The sequence below is a fragment of the Protopterus annectens genome, chromosome 9.part0 (genome assembly GCF_019279795.1).
Source record: "Protopterus annectens isolate FY-2018-M chromosome 9.part0, PAN1.0, whole genome shotgun sequence".
In the NCBI taxonomy this organism is placed as follows: domain Eukaryota; kingdom Metazoa; phylum Chordata; order Ceratodontiformes; family Protopteridae; genus Protopterus; species Protopterus annectens.
In genome coordinates this window covers 1894977260-1894998527 of record NC_056743.1, presented here as the reverse complement: position 1 = coordinate 1894998527, position 21268 = coordinate 1894977260, and the positions used below count along the sequence as shown (strand labels likewise).

At 40.8% G+C, this 21268-nt stretch overlaps 1 protein-coding gene across 1 annotated transcript in view; it reads right to left on the bottom strand.

Annotated features, from left to right (window-relative positions):
- The window catches only part of LOC122810818 (complement C3-like), a 1708896-nt gene that overhangs the window by 1094387 nt on the left and 593241 nt on the right, over positions 1-21268 (bottom strand). The window contains exon 13 of the mRNA XM_044082377.1: positions 1928-2131. Coding sequence (XP_043938312.1) covers positions 1928-2131 — 204 coding nt within the window. The remainder of the gene's footprint in view (positions 1-1927; positions 2132-21268) is intronic.

Here is a 21268-nt window from a genome sequence, read left to right as displayed (position 1 = left end):
AAATAAATAAAATGAAATAATTGTATGTGTATGCATTTACATCTATTTATCCCATGTATCTGTCTGTTTGTCTGCCCCTGTATCGAGCCATATATATGTAGATAAATAAAACTCTGACATCAAAAGACTATTTAAAGCTTTCAGATGTGGACATGATACTCCTTTTGTTTCAGAAGAGCTTTATCAGTGAAATATTTAAAAATCAGATTAAAGCTTTCATTAAATAATTATGTGACGCATGCAAAAACGCCAAAGACATATAACAGCAGAAAAAGGGCTTTCATTATAAACAAGCAACATAAATAATACCGTAGTAATAAACAGCACTATCAATTCAGTTTATCCAAATTTTAATAGATATATTCATTAATTCATGCACAACCAAACTTAAAACATCACAGTTTTTATGAAAAACAATTTATGTTGATGATTGTACTTCCTCACCCAATTTTTTTTTTAAAACGGCTGTATTAAGAATCCATTTTCTTTCTAACTTATCTAATAACTTGTGTTTCCGTGCATCAGGTAAGTGAGCTTCTGCCATTCTAACAGTCCTAATATATGAAAACTACGTCCCCCTCATGCTGAAACTGATGTCTACAGAAAGCACTACGCTGACATCGTTACTAAAGTGGACTGATATTCTCTGCCTCCACAGATGGAAAGTTTGTCCCACATAATACAAACTGCGTTTATGTGCAGCCTTGTATAGAACCCATTCACTAATGACACATTTCTGAACTGTGAGTGGTGTTAACAAATGCAAAGAATGAGTTTTATAAATCCTTTTGCATGCTTCACTTGTCCAAAAAGAAAACATCCCAAAGGTGCCAATTTAGAAAGTGTAGATTGCTTAGTAAAACATTACAAAGATTTCTTGTATTTAGAAAAATATTCTTCCATATTTTTACCCCTTCTGTAGAAAAATAAACATTTTGTAGGCACTAGTGTGCACCCCTCTGCACCACCTTAGTAATGAGCGTTAACCCTATCTGTAACCTTTAATGCTGCCACTTCCTCAACTCTAACCCTACATCTTAATGACATTAAAACCTTCTCATAACACTGTTACTACAAAAGGCAGACTCAGACATACAAACATTCACAAACACACACAAAAACAGAATTACAGCTATCCCTTAACCTAACCCTTACCCTAAGATACACAAACACACAACACCCATCCTTCAGTCATTCCCAACCCTAGCTCTAACCCACTTACACCTACACACACACACGCACACACACACACACACTCACACCCACATGGTCGCACTCCCCCAACCCCACTTATCCCTATTGACATTCCATACCATCGACATATTTACTCTTCAGCCATCTGTACTGTTGACATTAAACCATACCACTGCATTTATGAAACAAATGTATTTTTGATCAAATGCAGGGGACCTATATATATATATATATATATATATATATATATATATATATATATCTATATATATATAGATAGATAGATAGATATATATATATATCTACACTCATAGGAAGGCATATATAGACATACTTTAATTACCTAAATCTGTCAGTTCAACTCAAATGGTTCAGGCTGTTGCATGTTAATGGGTATCACCCTGTAGCTCTGCTTTGATGCCATCAGTTTCCACTTACAATATATGTGATTTTTTGCAAGTTCCTTAATAAAAAAACACCCCTGTGCCATCACTAAAAGCAAAAGAAATACTTTGATTAGTGTGTACATCTGAGTTGCAATCAAATAAAAATAAATAAAAAAACAGCTACTTGATGGTGTACACAGCCATTTTTGTTTTGTGGAAAGACTGCAGTTGATTTCAGTATAGTATCTGTAAAATCTTAAATCAAGCACAGATGGCAAACCAGGTTAGGACTTTGAAAATGTGTGCAGAGAACAAAGTTTGAATGAAGGTTCAATACTCTCCCTTACCGTTCCCATACAGGTGTCCTTCACATCAACCCACAGTGAGTCAGAAACGACATCTCTCCCTTTTGGAGTGTCCATGGTGTAATAGGCTATGACTCGGAAGGAAGGAATGAAATCTTCTTTTGCAGTTAAGGACATCGTCACAAGGGCCTGTCCGCTCTGTCTGACTTGCCGTCCCACTTTAATAATTCTTCCTTTGCTCATTATCTGATTAAAAATAATACAGAAAAAATAGTCACGTTACTGAATCATTGTAAATTGACAGCCAACAGATTTTTGCACTCCCTTCAGGAAGCCCAGTGACAGCATTCAACATACCCCTGGGGAACTCTTCTCCAAATTAACATTCTGCATATTCTGAGACAGCTTTGCACATCCCAGAGGCCATATCTAACATATCCTTGGGCAACATTAACACATTTCTGAAGACAGTGTCCATCACATTTAAGGTTACCGTCTTTGAAGGAAGCAAAAACTTGACAAAAGCCCCACCCTTTGCTCTATGAATTGTCCTGCTCACTGTAATAAGGACATTGCTTTTGTTTCAAAGTCAATAATCATGCTAGCAGCAGTTTTGATGAAACATGAAATAACGTGCTGAATGCAAGAGACAAACAAATGTATAAACATGCTGCACGTTAAAAGATGTTTGTAGTATTTTGGTATGTTTGTTGAAGCTGTTATATTAGACGATCATGAGGGGCTAAAATCATGCCGACTAAATAAGAACGTGAAGAAGAATCTCCAGTGTTTGCATGTACTGATATACTGCAGGTTCTTGGCTTAATTTCGCCAAATGATTTCGTTTTTACATACCTTAATGGGAGGGGACCCCGTTCCTAAGTCAGGGCATAATTAAAGTTCATGAAATCAGTTTTGCTTCACTCTGACGTTTGATATGAGTGCTCTTCTCAGCACCCACAATTACTTGTTCTGCAGTCCATAAGGGTTTACTTTTATCACAAGCATATTTAGATATGTTTAAATTATTTTTACTAGCCCAGTTGCTCCAGCTACAGTTGAAACTATCTGTTTGTCCTTATTCCCCATTGCGCTCATTTCTTCTTGCAAGAGCTTATATTTTACAAATTTGCATCTTGCAGTTCATAACCCACTGGAGTCACTAGGTGTAGCAATTACAATAATCACAACTATTTCATTTTTTTACTGCAACATGTTAGAAAACAGAAGATGATACCACGGCAAAATGTATTTATTAAAATTCCAACGTGCTAAAAACAAGAGATGAGTGTTTTCGGCTTTTCGCCTTCTTCAGATCTGCATTTACAAATCTAATGCTCAGTTAAATATTAAAATCATCCAATAAAATTCAAAATGCATCATCACTAACATCATTTCCTATAGAAGTTACATCATCACTGATGTCATTTCCTATGTAAGGACAGATAAAGCACCAGGACCTAATGAAGAATTACCTATGAAACCTATTCTGAGAAGGCGTCGACTTAGATGATGACACTGATTGGGCACGCCTCTCTTTTTGCCCATGTGATTAACGGGAGTAAAATCTGCATAGGACATGAGGTCTTTAACTGAGCATTATATTTGTAAAAACAGCTCTGAAGAAGGCAAAAAGCCGAAAGTGCTCATCTCTTGTTTTTAGCATGTTGGAATTTTAATAAATACGTTTTGATGTGGTATCATCTTCTGTTTTCTTACACTTCTTTCACTTTTCAGGAGTGATTTTGCTAGCTTTCTTGGATTAATTTGTTCTTTTACTACAATATCCTGTCTGGGATGATCTCACGTAACCATTACTTCATCATTTATCATCTGGGTGGGGGATGAAGCCACACTGAATGACTTTTACGACCATATCGATGATTCCACTAGCTTCCTGAGATTCATGACTTGTCACAGCAAGGCATAGGTTAACTTTTTAGACATAACCAAATCTAAGGACACTGAAAACAAATACACCTCCAACAACCTGTTCAGAAAACCAACCAGGATTAATATGCCGCTGCCCAGTAAAAGCCTGCATCCCCAGATCACAAAGAGAAATGTTATAAAACCCCAGGGAATGAGAAGTGCACATGTCACCAAGGAGCTTAGAGATTTCATCACAAATCTAATAAGCCTACACCAAGGCTTTCTGGCTAAGGGGTATAGCAGTAGATTACTAAATTGCATCCTGAACCCCATCAGAACTTTAAAATCCACAGGAGAACAAAAGAAAAAGAATCATGGCCCTCACTTTTACAGTAGATTATAAAACAATCAGAAAAATCTCGGTTGACAGGTAGGTAATGATTACGGACAAACAACTGGAACAACTTAGAGGACCTCGTCCTTGTTTTGTATTTAAGAAAACATGGAACATAGGGACTGGGTAGAGTGCAAATTCAGACCAGATGAAGAAAACAGAGGAACTTACCCCTGTGACCCTAAATTTTCATTTACTGCAAATACATGAACAACGATGATCACTACTTCTTTTGTCCAGTACTCAGGAGAATAATCAACAGCACTTGTTCTAGTAACCGCAACACTGCTTTTGTGATATACCATGCCCAGTATAATGGCTGCAGTCATTTTACATAGGGAAAACTGTGAACAAATTCATAATCAGTAGTACGCCACCTGTCTGACATCAGACCCCTGACCCTCAAAAAACAACTAGCAAAGCACTGCTGTGATTTCCCAGATCAAGGAGGTTTCCACTTTTATATCCTGGAAAAGCTGACTATAGGTCTACTTGAAGGAAACAAAAATGCAGTCCTTGAAAAAATGGAGTGAAGCTGGCAGATCAGGCTGGATGGCCACCATCACCCTGGTCTAAACTCAATCATTTCCATCAAATGTGTGCTTGCTCTCAGGAAGCTAAACAATGAATTATAGAGCTAAAACTCTTAGCCCAGGATTTGGATGTAAACTTTTAATTAACCCTGATTGCTGCTGTTAATATGAAAAAGACACTCGAGTAATTATATTTGGAAATCACTGCATTTACATTAGCATGGTTTATCTGGTGAAGTAGTGACATTTAAAACAAGCCACATAATTATTATGATTAGTGTTAGTATTAGTATTATTAGTATTAGTATTATCAGTATTAGTATTAGTAGTATTAGTATTATTAGCATTAGTATTATTAGTATTAGCATTAGTATTATTAGTATTAGTATTATTAGTATTATTAGTATTAGTATTACTAGTATTAGTACTAATAGTATTAGTATTAGTATTATCTTGTGTTTGTGTGTGTTCTCTAGACGTGTACAAATCTAAAAAGTAACTGGCATGGGTTTGAAATAGTGTTTGTTTAACCTGATGATGTGTACAAACTTAAACAGCAACTTTTAGTCATTTGAAATGTGTTTTTTTTTTGTTTTCTATTACTGATTTGGGAGTTAGACTTTCCTTTTGATGCTAAGAGTGACAAAAGGGGGCCAAATTCAAGCCTTCCAGTTTGATTGACAGCCCACACCCATACTGAATACATGCGCCTCTTACATCACCTGTTTGGCATACATACTTTCAGACAACCGCCCAATTACTTCTCATTACTGTACAAGGCCGCAGCACCACACTGCTACACCAACAATAAAATCTAAAGCTAACCTAAATAAGGAAATAATTGGCAATAGTAAAACATTTGTTTCTCCAGTTAAAAAGTAACTAAGCTATGTGTCTACTTACCCCTTTATGTCTACTTACCCCTACTTACCCCTTTGTGTCTACTTACCCCTTTTCTTCATTTCCCAACTAAAGAACAAGTGGCTTTGTGGTGCAGTAGTGCATGTTTGGCTGTTTGCACTTATATTTAAGGCTGCTTGTGGTAATAAACAATGATGCAGTCTGCATAAGCATTTTGTATTTTTGTTGTGAGTAAATACAAAATTATCATTTTGTGAAATCAATCCACTTCAGCTATTTAAATGTATTGGCCTTTCCACTGTATCCCATAGAGCCAGAATATAAAAGTGGCCACCCCCTTTCAATCTATCTAACTTTTTTAAAATGAGTGAATCTTCACTTAGCTAAAGCTTAACTTACCCCCTTTTTCATATCTAACTGCTTAGTGCACACTGCAGTGCTAGTGATGTTAACCCATTTTTATATCCTACCTTTAAACTTCTATTGCAACACCACCAGTTATTGGAGAGCCCACATTCAGCCTATCAGTAGTCATCTTGGGATTAGTGCTTCTGTTTTCTCCTGGTGAGAGTAGGATCACGGGGACATTATTTCCTGGAGACTGCTGATCACCAGAAAGCCTAATAACCGCTTCATAGGTGAGTGACAGTTTGGAATGTGTGCTTATATTCTACTCCTGGTGAGACTAGGAGCAGAGTGCATTGATTCCTGACTGTTTCTAGTTTGGCAATGAGCATCTGTGCTTGACGTTCCTGATTGGTCCGGTTGCTAATCAAGATATCTGCCAGAAAAAGGCTACACCAAGCCAACAGATCCTTGCGACATCTAGGACAAGACTGTGGATCACCAAACAGGCTGTGACTTGCTTCTCATCTTGGGATTGGTGCTGCTGTTTTGCTTCCGGTGAGAGAAGAAACAAAGGAGCATTGAATCCCAGCAGACTGAAGCTGTGCTGAGATCAGCACTAGTAATAGCTAGGGAGTTGCCATTCATGTGGCTCTCCTCTTTTCATCATTCTTGATAAGATAACTTGTTGTTTTCAGTAAGTACTGCTTGATGGTTTCTAATATAAGAATATCTGCCTAAATGCTTCATCCTTAAATTTTCAGGGTCTATGTATTAGTTTCCCCACAAGTGTTTGACAGTGCTCTGTATAGATTCAGACACCTTGAGTGACATTTTTCCTGTAAAAGCATGATTGAAATTTCACCAATAGCTAGTTGTACACAGGACAACTAGTTTACAGTGACAAGCATTGTCCTCAGAGTTGCAAACTAGATACCCCTGACATTGCTTTATACTCTCACTCCAACTGTCTAATCAATAAAAAAGGGTCTGCTGCCATGGATATGATTTTTTCCACTATCTCTGTTACCAGATTCTTGCATATGGGCATCCTGAAGCAATGTAGAAGTTGCTTCATGTTTACTGACAACTAGTTAATTTTCAAACAAACTGATATGGTATGTGAGAGATACCAACAAAAAATACTAAACAATTGGAAAACTAAAAAAACATTGTGAAACTATGGCTAGAAAAGTACCAGTAAGAACAAGTAATACTGCTTAGCCAAACTTAAGTGCATACACTTTAGAGCATGAAAGACTAGTAACCAGTAGTATTATGATTTGGGGCCAATGCTCACTCTAGTAGTATTATGATTTGGGGCCAATGCTCACTTTTAGATTGTTTGTATTGATTGTCTTTATCACATGATTATTTGAACATCTTTTTAAGGTCTGTGTGTTTCACAAATTTTTCTGATGAAGTTCTTGTTGAAACAGTAAAGAGAACGAAAGAGCTAAGAAAAAGTGTTCACGGGTTCTTTCCTAGCCATAGTTTTGCCTTGTTTTTTTGTTAGTTTTTTGGTATGTGAGAGATGTAGTTACACAATTTCACTAGAGGCAAAACTCTCACTTAAAATCCTCCTAATGTCAATAAGGTTGTCAGTAGTACACACGCTGCATCCATCACCCCCAATTCAAAGCAGACATATGGACCCACATATACTGAGGCACTTAAATGTAACCATCCTAAATCCTAAAGATCTCCTAGATGAAGTAGACATAGCAAATGCCCTCAGCAGCCCAGAATGCACTCTTTCAAAACAACACCCACATCAACACATACAGCCACATCTCAAGGAGCCTCTACTTCTAAGCCCATAAGGTAAGTCACCACACAATCCAACATTCTGGTCATTTGAGACTCCATTGTGAGACACACTGATATCCCTCTCACCAGGCTAAGTAAGGAGAAAGTCACACATCAGGGGCTAGGATCTGCCAAAGTATGCATGCACTCAGGTCATTGGACCACAAATACCAGTATGACTCAGTCAGAGTCCATGTGAGAGTAAATGACCTGAGATGTACCACCCTAGACTGTATGAAGAGAGACATCATGGCGCTCTGGGAGTACATGTCCCAGGCTGGTATGAGCCTAACATTGAGCAGCATTTTACCTCCTCCAAGGACGATGCTACAATACAAACAAAAGATGATTGACTTTAATAATTGGCTTAGTTTCTGGTGTTATTCTAAGGGGGTGCACTATTTGTCAGCATGGAAGGAGATGGTGAACAGACCATGCTGCTTTGCTGCTTTGCCAGGGATGGTCTGCACCTCTCTGCTCTAGGCTTTTGAGTACTAGGTAAAATATTGTCATCCCCCATAGTGCCTTTATTAAGCAATGCCAAACTGAAAGCACTTCCAACATAGCAAATCAAAACCAAGAAAATCTAAAGGTATTGCTACTCAGTGCTAGGAGTCTAAACAAAAGACTGCACTCCCTAGAAGCTCTCCTCACCCTAGAGAATGTTGTCTGTGTGGTCACTGAGACATGGTTTAAAGTTGCAGAGGGCACACCAACAGTACGAGGTTATAATGCCTTTAACACATTTAGACCAGCGACTACACAGATCGGGACTAAAGGTGGAGGTGTCTTGATTTACATAAAAAATAAATATACCTCAAGGCTGGTCAAACAGGGCAATGCACTTGAGGTACTCCACGTTCACATCACCATAGGTAAAATCCAATACCATTTCCTTGCAAGTTATATGTCCCCCCATGACCCAGGAAACACATACCTTGTATTTAAACTTATTGGAAACACTCACCATTCAACCCAAAAAATATTCATGGGCAACTTTAATTATCCCACTATTACCTGGGAATTCTATATGACACCAAACAGACAGGCACATAGATGCCTGGATTTTGTAAACAGAAACTTCCTGGACCAGAATGTCAATACACAAACCAGGGCTGCAACTATACTAGATCTGGTTCTTACTAATATGGGAGACTGCTGCACACCCCCTACTGTAATGTCTTCCCTGGTAAGGTCAGACAACAAAATGGCTCCCTTTGAAGTAAAAATAAAACCTGGAACCCCAGCTAAACACAGAATATTCAGGAACTACTCCAAGGCTAACTTCATGCTATTAAGTGATAACCTGACAAAATTTCAAGCCCCCTGAAGCCCTGAGATCACTACTGCCTATGTGGAACTGTTCACAGAAGCCTTATACAACAATGTTAACAGCTGCATAGAGGCCGCTGTGCACACCAGGAAGAAGAACAGAAATAACTCAAAATACAAGCCACCCTGGTGAAATCACAAAATCAATAAACCACCCTGGTGAAATCACAAAATCAATAAACCACCCTGGTGAAATCACAAAATCAATAGGCTGTATAACAAGGAAGAAAGGCGTGGCCAAAATTAGGAGGTGCAGCACCCAGCAGGATAAAAGTACTCTCAAACTAAATGAACAACTCAGTGGACAAATACAGTCTATCAAAGCCACATTTGAGTTAAATTTGGCTTCCTAGGCCAAGGACACCCACAAGGCATTCTTTAGCTATGTTCTTAACCTCAAAGGCAATACACAATTGTTTGCAGAGCTCATTGTAAATGGAGCCACCTATACTGAGCCAGAAGATATAGCAAACCTACTGGCCGATAAATTCAGCTCCAACTTTACCCCTCTCTTCCCTTCAACCTTCCCTCAGGAAATGCCATCATATATTACTCCCCCTGGTATCACTAGGGAACAGGTCTCTAATTCTCTAGCTAAGGCCAAGAACACTGCATCAATGATCCCAGACATTATTCCAGGATGCCTTCTAATTAACATGGAACATGACCTATCAGGGCCTCTGGAATTACTATTTAACTGCAGCCTCCAAACAGGCTTCATGCCTCATGAATGGAGAAAGGCAACAGTCATCACTCTGCACAAAGGTGGGCCATCTACAGACTCATAAGTCTCACTAGTCGTACATGTGAAGCCATAGAAATAATTATTGTGGAAATGATCAGTAGTAATACAGTAAGCCTCCAGACACTGGACCCAACCCAGTTTGGTTTCATCAAGGGCAAGTCATGCTTACTCAACCTGGTGGACATCTTTGAGGAGGTCATCAAAGCAATGGATGTGGTCAAAAGGATTCACACTTCCTACCCTGAGCAGGCCAAGGCATTTGCTATAATACCCAACTTGGGCATTTTTGACAAACTCAAGAGGTTAGGTACAAACCTGTATGTCACCGACTGGATATCCAATTGGCTGACAGACAGGACTCAGGAAGTTAGAATTGCGGAGCTCACCTCTACATAGAAGCCACTAACAACTGGAGTCCCTCAGGGAGCAGACCTTGGACTGCTTGTTTTTGGCATTTACTTCTCGGAAATCAAGGCCAATGTCAGTGGTCTCTGGCTGACTAAATTTGCAGATGATTGCAAATTAGGAGCTACAGTATTTATTTATTTATTTATTTATTTATTTATTTACATTTGTTTACTGGGAAATTCCAACTGGATACAGGTCTTTTTTCAGCGGACCCCCAGGGAGAAAAGCTCCACAGAACAACAAATGAGCAGCAGAATACATGAAGAACAATTGAATGGACATACAATAGCAAATAATACATACTGCAGCAAACATTAGCTATACATACAATATGAAACATAGTAAGGAACAGATATACCAATATCTAGCTAAAGGCTAGGAATAAAGGTAGGATGTATATACAGATAGTACTAAACTCAAACAGATACTGTTCTAAACTTATATACCCGAATCTTATATACAAATATTGCACTAAACTCAAGCAGATACAAAGCAGAAGCTCCACACGAAGGTGCAACAGTCTAGAAGGGCTAATGGGATGGAAGGGAAGATAGAGGAGTAAGAGAGGAGGCTGAGTGAGTCGTATATGTGGTAGTGAGAGGAGGCTAGGTGTAAGTCAGTATACGTGGTAGTGAGAGGAAGCTAGGTGTAAGTCAGTATATGTGGTAGTGAGAGGAAGCTAGGTGTAAGTCAGTATACGTGGTAGTGAGAGGAGGCTAGGTGTACGTCAGTATACGTGGTAGTGAGAGGAGGCCAGGTGTAAGTCAGTTGGATATGTATTTGGAGTTGAGATGGAGTGAGGTAGTTAAGCATGTTATAACAGGTCTGACAGACTGAGTGAGGAGGGAAGGGGAGGGTAAAGGGTGAGCCAGAGCCTGCAGAGGAACGAATGCAATGATCAGAGGAGCTGTCATTGAATACCACAGTGACACAAATGTTCTCCAGGAAGGGCTGACACAGACAAGCAACTGGAGACAGAGCCGTGGACTAAAACTAAATGCCAAGAAATGCATAATAGTATCCATTGGGAAGTCATCCACCCCTGGTAGCTATCATATTGACAACACATCCCTTAGGGCTGACCCAGTAGTCAGGGACTTATGGACACATATAGACAGTAATCTAGCCTTTGATCATCACATGTCTACAGTAGTGTGGAAATCATTCTATGTTGTGCATCTTATAAACAAAGGTATAGCATCTAGGTCCAAGGAAGTCATTGTTCCACTGTATTCAGCATTCATCACACCTATTATTGAGTACAAGTCCCCCTTTGGTATGTACCTAACCAGGCATATCCCATAGCTGGAATTTCCATGGAGGTTTCTTACTAAAAGAATACAAGGTATAAGTAAAATGTAATATGCAGACTGCCTCAAGGCCCTATCCCTGTATTCTGTCTCCTACTGGCTTTTGAGGAGAGATGTATGCCTGGCATACAGGGCATTGTCAGACCCCACTCTGGTGGACCTCCTGCATATCCACAAAACAGCACCAGAATGACCCATTCTAATGACTTAAACCTTGCCTGTGATATAAATAGGACCTGGTGGAGAGACAAGTATCCTAGAGAACATCCCCTCTCTGGAACATCAATGTGAAGCAGAGTTGCTCCCTAACCCGATTCAAGTATAACTTGGACAACTGGCTGGGGAACAGGAAAGTAATCCATGGTTTGGCACCTAGGTCTCTAATGGGCACAGGCAATCTGTATATGGTTCATTTGCCAAGCCCCTGCTAACACTTAAAGGGTAACAGAACTTGTCAGAGATTTGGGATGCATTGCTAGGTTAAAAAGGCCCTTGTGGTCATTAGCCTAGTAAACACCTATGAGCCTATGAACATTTTTTCAGAGACTGGTAACAGATAAATTACTAGTAAAAGGAAATATGCCATATAAAAAGAAAAGTGAATATGTTTTCATTGTCAAAACGAAAATAATAACAAACGTGTTTTTGAAATGTGAAGGAGTAAAACAATTATAGGAAAACTATGTAAAGAAGATTTTTTCAAAGATATAAAAGAAGTGGATACAATAATCATGGATATGATTAAATATGGATATTATAAAACAGAAGCAAAGAATATCTTAAAAGAATAGATAAAAAGTTATTTAGTTTATATGGGTTATATGGAATGAAATAATAAATTAAATTATGTTTGATGGGAAATGGATTTTATCAACAACATTAAGTAAAATTAGATGGTGGTTATGGTAAAAGGAATCAAGATCTAATAGGGAGGTAAATGTAATATTATTGTAAGAAAAATTATAAATATCTGTAAATATGCTTGTATATCTGCACACAATTTTATAAATATTTATAAATATGTAAATATGTTGTACATAAAAGTTATTTTTGTATTTAAAAGACCCCTACTTTTTTCAGTTGGTGGCATGGGATCTTTTATATTCTACTGCCAGCTCAAGCAGGTAGGGGCCTCAGTTTAACATCTCCTCCAAAGGACAGCACTCTCAGGAATACAACACCCCCCTTATGCTGGACCGCAGTGTTAGCAATCAGTCTACCAGGTGGAGCAGTACAACCCACACCAAAGTTGAGCATGCTACCTGTTGCAAAACTAACACTGGCATTGTTTACCTGTTGTGGAGGATTCAGCTCCCTGGTTCTAGTATTGGTGGAGATATTGCACTTGTGGAGAAGTGGGAGGTCCAGAACAACTGGGTCTCTAATGGTGTCATAAGAAGAATGGATATTTCCCCTCAAAACCATACAAGACACTCAATGAGAATGAATAAGTGACTTGACACTGAAATGAACAAATAACTCAGGACCTTAATAAAATCTATCAAAGCCAGGTCTGAGGCTGAAATTTCTACTCAAGCCAAAGAGCATCACAAGACATTTTTAGATATGTTCATAATGTCAAAAGCACTATGCAGCAATGCACTGAGCTGATTGTAAATTATGTTACCTGCACTGAGGCTGAAGATATAACAAACCTACTGCTGATAAATTTAGCTTTAGCTTTACCTCTCTCCTCTCTGTATGTCACTCAGGATATACCTGAAAATGTCTCAACCTCCAGCTATCACACAAGACCCAATCCTAAACATGCTATCAAAGGCTAAAGATACTGCATCAGTGGGTCCTGAAAATGTTCTGGGATGCATCTTAAACAGTATGAAGCATGATTTAGCTAACCTCCTAGCAATACTGTTTATTCTCAGTCTCCATTCAGGTTTCGTACAAAGCAAATAGAAAACAACTACAATCATTCCACTGCATAAAGGCCTTCCATAGACGTATCCCATTACAGACTCATATGCTTGACCAACCTCATATGCAAAGCCATAACACATATCATGGAACAACCACTCAGGAGATAGGAGACCGCAAAACATTGGCCCCATCTCAGTTTGAATTCAGCAAGGGCTGGTCATGCTTACTCATCCTGCTGGATTATTTATTTATTTGTTTTGAAAATGTCACCAAAGCAATGGATGAAAGCAAAATGGTGGGCACTACATACCTTGACCTGGCCAAACCTTTTGGCACAATTCCCCATTCAGGCCTAGTAGAAAAGCTAAATAAACTTGCAGTAGACACCTATATTATTACCTATATTACACCTATATTATTACCTATATGACACCTATATTATTACCTATATGACACCTATATTATTACCTATATGACACCTATATTATTATCTATATTACACCTATATTATTACCTATATGACACCTATAGTATTACCTATATTACACCTATATTATTACATATATGACCCTATATTATTACCTATATTACACCTATAATATTACCTATATTACACCTATATTATTACCTATATTACACCTATATTATGCAACGGACTGCCTGCTAACTCCCAGCTAGGATCACTAGACACCTATATTATGCAATGGACTGCCTGCTAACTCCCAGCTAGGATCAATAGTCACCTATATTATGCAATGGACTGCCTGCTAACTCCCAGCTAGGATCAATAGACACCTATATTATGCAATGGACTGCCTGCTAACTCCCAGCTAGGATCACTAGACACCTATATTATGCAATGGACTGCCTGCTAACTCCCAGCTAGGATCAATAGTCACCTATATTATGCAATGGACTGCCTGCTAACTCCCAGCTAGGATCAATAGACACCTATATTATGCAATGGACTGCCTGCTAACTCCCAGCTAGGATCAATAGACACCTATATTATGCAATGGACTGCCTGCTAACTCCCAGCTAGGATCAATAGTCACCTATATTATGCAATGGACTGCCTGCTAACTCCCAGCTAGGATCAATAGACACCTATATTATGCAATGGACTGCCTGCTAACTCCCAGCTAGGATCAATAGACACCTATATTATGCAATGGACTGCCTGCTAACTCCCAGCTAGGATTAATAGACACCTATATTATGCAATGGACTGCCTGCTAACTCCCAGCTAGGATCAATAGACACCTATATTATGCAATGGACTGCCTGCTAACTCCCAGCTAGGATCAATAGACACCTATATTATGCAATGGACTGCCTGCTAACTCCCAGCTAGGATCAATAGACACCTATATTATGCAATGGACTGCCTGCTAACTCCCAGCTAGGATCAATAGACACCTATATTATGCAATGGACTGCCTGCTAACTCCCAGCTAGGATCAATAGACACCTATATTATGCAATGGACTGCCTGCTAACTCCCAGCTAGGATCAATAGACACCTAAATTATGCAACGGACTGCCTGCTAACTCCCAGCTAGGATCAATAGACACCTATATAATGCAACGGACTGCCTGCTAACTCCCAGCTAGGATCAATAGACACCTATATTATGCAACGGACTGCCTGCTAACTCCCAGCTAGGATCAATAGTCACCTATATTATGCAACGGACTGCCTGCTAACTCCAAGCTAGGATCAATAGACACCTATATTATGCAACGGACTGCCTGCTAACTCCCAGCTAGGATCAATAGACACCTATATTATGCAACAGACTGCCTGCTAACTCCCAGCTAGGATCAATAGACACCTATATTATGCAATGGACTGCCTGCTAACTCCCAGCTAGGGTCAATAGTCACCTATATTATGCAACGGACTGCCTGCTAACTCCCAGCTAGGATCAATAGACACCTATATTATGCAATGGACTGCCTGCTAACTCCCAGCTAGGATCAATAGACACCTATATTATGCAATGGACTGCCTGCTAACTCCCAGCTAGGATCAATAGTCACCTATATTATGCAATGGACTGCCTGCTAACTCCCAGCTAGGATCAATAGACACCTATATTATGCAATGGACTGCCTGCTAACTCCCAGCTAGGATCAATAGACACCTATATTATGCAATGGACTGCCTGCTAACTCCCAGCTAGGATCAATAGACACCTATATTATGCAATGGACTGCCTGCTAACTCCCAGCTAGGATCAATAGACACCTATATTATGCAATGGACTGCCTGCTAACTCCCAGCTAGGATCAATAGACACCTATATTATGCAATGGACTGCCTGCTAACTCCCAGCTAGGATCAATAGACACCTATAATATGCAATGGACTGCCTGCTAACTCCCAGCTAGGATCAATAGACACCTATATTATGCAATGGACTGCCTGCTAACTCCCAGCTAGGATCAATAGACACCTATATTATGCAATGGACTGCCTGCTAACTCCCAGCTAGGATCAATAGACACCTATATTATGCAATGGACTGCCTGCTAACTCCCAGCTAGGATCAATAGACACCTATATTATGCAACGGACTGCCTGCTAACTCCCAGCTAGGATCAATAGACACCTATATTATGCAATGGACTGCCTGCTAACTCCCAGCTAGGATCAATAGACACCTATATTATGCAACGGACTGCCTGCTAACTCCCAGCTAGGATCAATAGACACCTATATAATGCAACGGACTGCCTGCTAACTCCCAGCTAGGATCAATAGACACCTATATTATGCAACGGACTGCCTGCTAACTCCCAGCTAGGATCAATAGTCACCTATATTATGCAACGGACTGCCTGCTAACTCCCAGCTAGGATCAATAGACACCTATATTATGCAACGGACTGCCTGCTAACTCCCAGCTAGGATCAATAGACACCTATATTATGCAATGGACTGCCTGCTAACTCCCAGCTAGGATCAATAGACACCTATATTATGCAATGGACTGCCTGCTAACTCCCAGCTAGGATCAATAGACACCTATATTATGCAATGGACTGCCTGCTAACTCCCAGCTAGGATCAATAGACACCTATATTGACACCTATATTATGCAATGGACTGCCTGCTAACTCCCAGCTAGGATCAATAGACACCTATATTATGCAATGGACTGCCTGCTAACTCCCAGCTAGGATCAATAGACACCTATATTATGCAATGGACTGCCTGCTAACTCTCAGCTAGGATCAATAGACACCTATATTATGCAATGGACTGCCTGCTAACTCCCAGCTAGGATCAATAGACACCTATATTATGCAATGGACTGCCTGCTAACTCCCAGCTAGGATCAATAGACACCTATATTATGCAATGGACTGCCTGCTAACTCCCAGCTAGGATCAATAGACACCTATATTATGCAATGGACTGCCTGCTAACTCCCAGCTAGGATCAATAGACACCTATATTATGCAATGGACTGCCTGCTAACTCCCAGCTAGGATCAATAGACACCTATATTATGCAATGGACTGCCTGCTAACTCTCAGCTAGGATCAATAGACACCTATATTATGCAATGGACTGCCTGCTAACTCCCAGCTAGGATCAATAGACACCTATATTATGCAATGGACTGCCTGCTAACTCCCAGCTAGGATCAATAGACACCTATATTATGCAATGGACTGCCTGCTAACTCCCAGCTAGGATCAACAGACACCTATATTATGCAATGGACTGCCTGCTAACTCCCAGCTAGGATCAATAGACACCTATATTATGCAATGGACTGCCTGCTAACTCCCAGCTAGGATCAACAGACACCTATATTATGCAATGGACTGCCTGCTAACTCCCAGCTAGGATCAATAGACACCTATATTATAGGTTCATAGGTTCATAGGTTTATACTAGGCTATCTGCCCTAAGGCATTTATAAGCCTAGCCCAAATTTTTGTGGCTTACGCCACCCCTTATATGAAAAAATACTGTGCCCATTAGTTTGTTGTGCCTCTGTCCAGCAGTGACACAGAGATGATTCCCGGGGTAAACCTACGATCTCCCATCCACAGGTCTAGATTTCTCTTGAACAGAGTCAGCGAGGTGCTCTGCCTCACATGGAACGGGATTTTATTCCACAGCATAGGGTGTCTCTGAGTGATAAATCTATCCCTCCAGCACGTCCTATTTATATCCGTGCTAAGGTTTAAGTCGCTTGCTCTAGTGGTTTTGGTGGATTTGGATTTTTTGAGGTGGAGCATGTCCATTAATTCCGGGTTGGACATGGCCTTGTATGTCAGGCACATGTCACCTCTGAGCAGACGGTATGCGACTGAATAGAGCTGGAGTTTCTTCAATCTGGCAGCATATGACAGATTTTGGAGTCCCTTTATCCTTTTGGTGAGGAACTTTTGGGGTCTCTCCAATTGCTGCAGATGTCGGGTGAGATACATCCCGAATGGGGCATTGTACTCGATCATTGGTCTGATAAGTGAAGAGTACAGGGGAACAATAACCTCACTAGATCTGGATGTGAATCCCTTCATGATCAGGTGGGCAATGTAGAAGGTCTTTCTAACCACTTTAGCAATGTGAGTGTCAAAGAAAGGCCACTGTCAACCTGGGTCCCCAGGTCCCTGATAACCTCTTCTGTGCTTAGTGGATTGCCACCTATATGGTAGCTTGGGGTTACCTTGTTTTTCCCGAAGGGTATGACTATACATTTTTTGGCGTTTAACTTCAGGCCATGGCTCTGGCACCAGCTATCTGTTTCCGTGAGTCCCTTCTGAAGGATATCCGTGTCTGATGCACTTTCCACTATGGCGCCCAGTTTGCAGTCGTCTGCAAACTTTGTCAGCCAAAGTCCTCCTATGTTGGCCTGTACTTCTGAGATGTAGATGCCAAACAATAGGGGGCCAAGGACCGACCCCTGTGGGACACCACTTGTGACTGGCTTGGAGTCTGACACAGCGCCAGCAACTCTAACCCTGTGGGTTTTGTCCTTAAGCCAGTTTGCAACCCATCTTGTGACATATGGGTTTACATTTAAGCTGGTAAGTTTTTCTACAATACCCGAGTGGGGTATTGTGTCGAAAGCCTTTGCAAGGTCAAGGTAGGCTGTATGGACTGCCATTCCCTCATCAATGGCCTTGGTGACTGTTTCGAAGAAGTCGACCAAGTTCAAAAGGCATGATTTTCCCTTGACAAAGCCAAACTGGGTCGGGTCCAATGTCTGCAAGTCCCCTATATCTTTGTTTATGAGCTCCATTATGATCCTCTCCATAGCTTTGCAGACTAGACTTGTTAAGCTTATGGGGCGGTAATTACCAGGGTCCGTAGAGGCGCCGCCTTTGTGGAGTGGGACAACAGTTGCCGTACGCCACTCCTTGGGCACGTATCCTGTGGTAAGGCTGAGATTAAACAGCTGCCTTATGTGCGGGTTTAATTCCTCATTTAGCTCGTGTAGCACACAGCCGGGGACACCATCCGGTCCCATTGATGCTGTGTTTTTAGCTTTAGAGAGAGCAGCTTTCACCTGCGCATTTGAGATGTCCGGGAGGCTACACTCGGCTGGGATAGTTATCTCTCCTTTAGGGGAGAGGGGTGAAGTTTGCACTGAACCTGTCTGCCAGTATGTTGGCAATGTCTGTGGGTTCAGTGATTTTTGTATCATTTTGGACTAATTCTGAGCATATCGCGGAGTTTCCACCCAGGTTCCTAACATAATTGAAAAAGGCCTTATGATTGTCCTTTGAATCCATGGCAATTTTTCTCTCAAAATTGGCCTTAGTTGATTTTATGAGTGCTCGTATTTTTTTACTAATAATGATCCTAGCTGGGAGTTAGCAGTAGGTAATGTCTATTGATCCTAGCTGGGAGTTAGCAGGCAGTCCATTGCATAATATAGGTGTCTATATGCGCATTTGAGATGTCCGGGAGGCTACACTCGGCTGGGAGTTAGCAGGCAGTCCTAGCCTGCTAACTCCCAGCTAGGATCAATAGACACCTATATTATGCACCTGCGGACTGCCTGCTAACTCCCAGCTAGGATCAATAGTCACCTATATTATGCAATGGACTGCCTGCTAACTCCCAGCTAGGATCAATACACACCTATATTATGCAATGGACTGCCTGCTAACTCCCAGCTAGGATCAATAGACACCTATATTATGCAATGGACTGCCTGCTAACTCCCAGCTAGGATCAATAGACACCTATATTATGCAACGGACTGCCTGCTAACTCCCAGCTAGGATCAATAGACACCTATATTATGCAACGGACTGCCTGCTAACTCCCAGCTAGGATCAATAGACACCTATATTATGCAACGGACTGCCTGCTAACTCCCAGCTAGGATCAATAGACACCTATATTATGCAATGGCCTGCCTGCTAACTCCCAGCTAGGATCAATAGACACCTATATTATGCAATGGACTGCCTGCTAACTCTCAGCTAGGATCAATAGACACCTATATTATGCAATGGACTGCCTGCTAACTCCCAGCTAGGATCAATAGACACCTATATTATGCAATGGACTGCCTGCTAACTCCCAGCTAGGATCAATAGACAACTATATTATGCAATGGACTGCCTGCTAACTCCCAGCTAGGATCAATAGACACCTATATTATGCAATGGACTGCCTGCTAACTCCCAGCTAGGATCAATAGACACCTATATTATGCAATGGACTGCCTGCTAACTCCCAGCTAGGATCAATAGACACCTATATTATGCAATGGACTGCCTGCTAACTCTCAGCTAGGATCAATAGACACCTATATTATGCAATGGACTGCCTGCTAACTCCCAGCTAGGATCAATAGACACCTATATTATGCAATGGACTGCCTGCTAACTCCCAGCTAGGATCAATAGACACCTATATTATGCAATGGACTGCCTGCTAACTCCCAGCTAGGATCAACAGACACCTATATTATGCAATGGACTGCCTGCTAACTCCCAGCTAGGATCAATAGACACCTATATTATGCAATGGACTGCCTGCTAACTCCCAGCTAGGATCAACAGACACCTATATTATGCAATGGACTGCCTGCTAACTCCCAGCTAGGATCAATAGACACCTATATGCAATGGACTGCCTGCTAACTCCCAGCTAGGATCAATAGACACCTATATTATGCAATGGACTGCCTGCTACCTCCCAGCTAGGATCAATAGTCACCTATATTATGCAATGGACTGCCTGCTAACTCCCAGCTAGGATCAATACACACCTATATTATGCAATGGACTGCCTGCTAACTCCCAGCTAGGATCAATAGACACCTATATTATGCAATGGACTGCCTGCTAACTCCCAGCTAGGATCAATAGACACCTATATTATGCAATGGACTGCCTGCTAACTCCCAGCTAGGATCAACAGACACCTATATTATGGAATGGACTGCCTGCTAACTCCCAGCTAGGATCAATAGACACCTATATTATGCAATGGACTGCCTGCTAACTCCCAGCTAGGATCAATAGACACCTATATTATGCAATGGACTGCCTGCTACCTCCCAGCTAGGATCAATAGACACCTATATTATGCAATGGACTGCCTGCTACCTCCCAGCTAGGATCAATAGACACCTATATTATGCAATGGACTGCCTGCTAACTCCCAGCTAGGATCAATAGACACCTATATTATGCAATGGACTGCCTGCTAACTCCCAGCTAGGATCAATAGACACCTATATTATGCAATGGACTGCCTACTAACTCCCAGCTAGGATCAATAGACACCTATATTTTGCAATGGACTGCCTGCTAACTCCCAGCTAGGATCAATAGACACCTATATTATGCAATGGACTGCCTGCTAACTCCCAGCTAGGACCAATAGACACCTATATTATGCAATGGACTGCC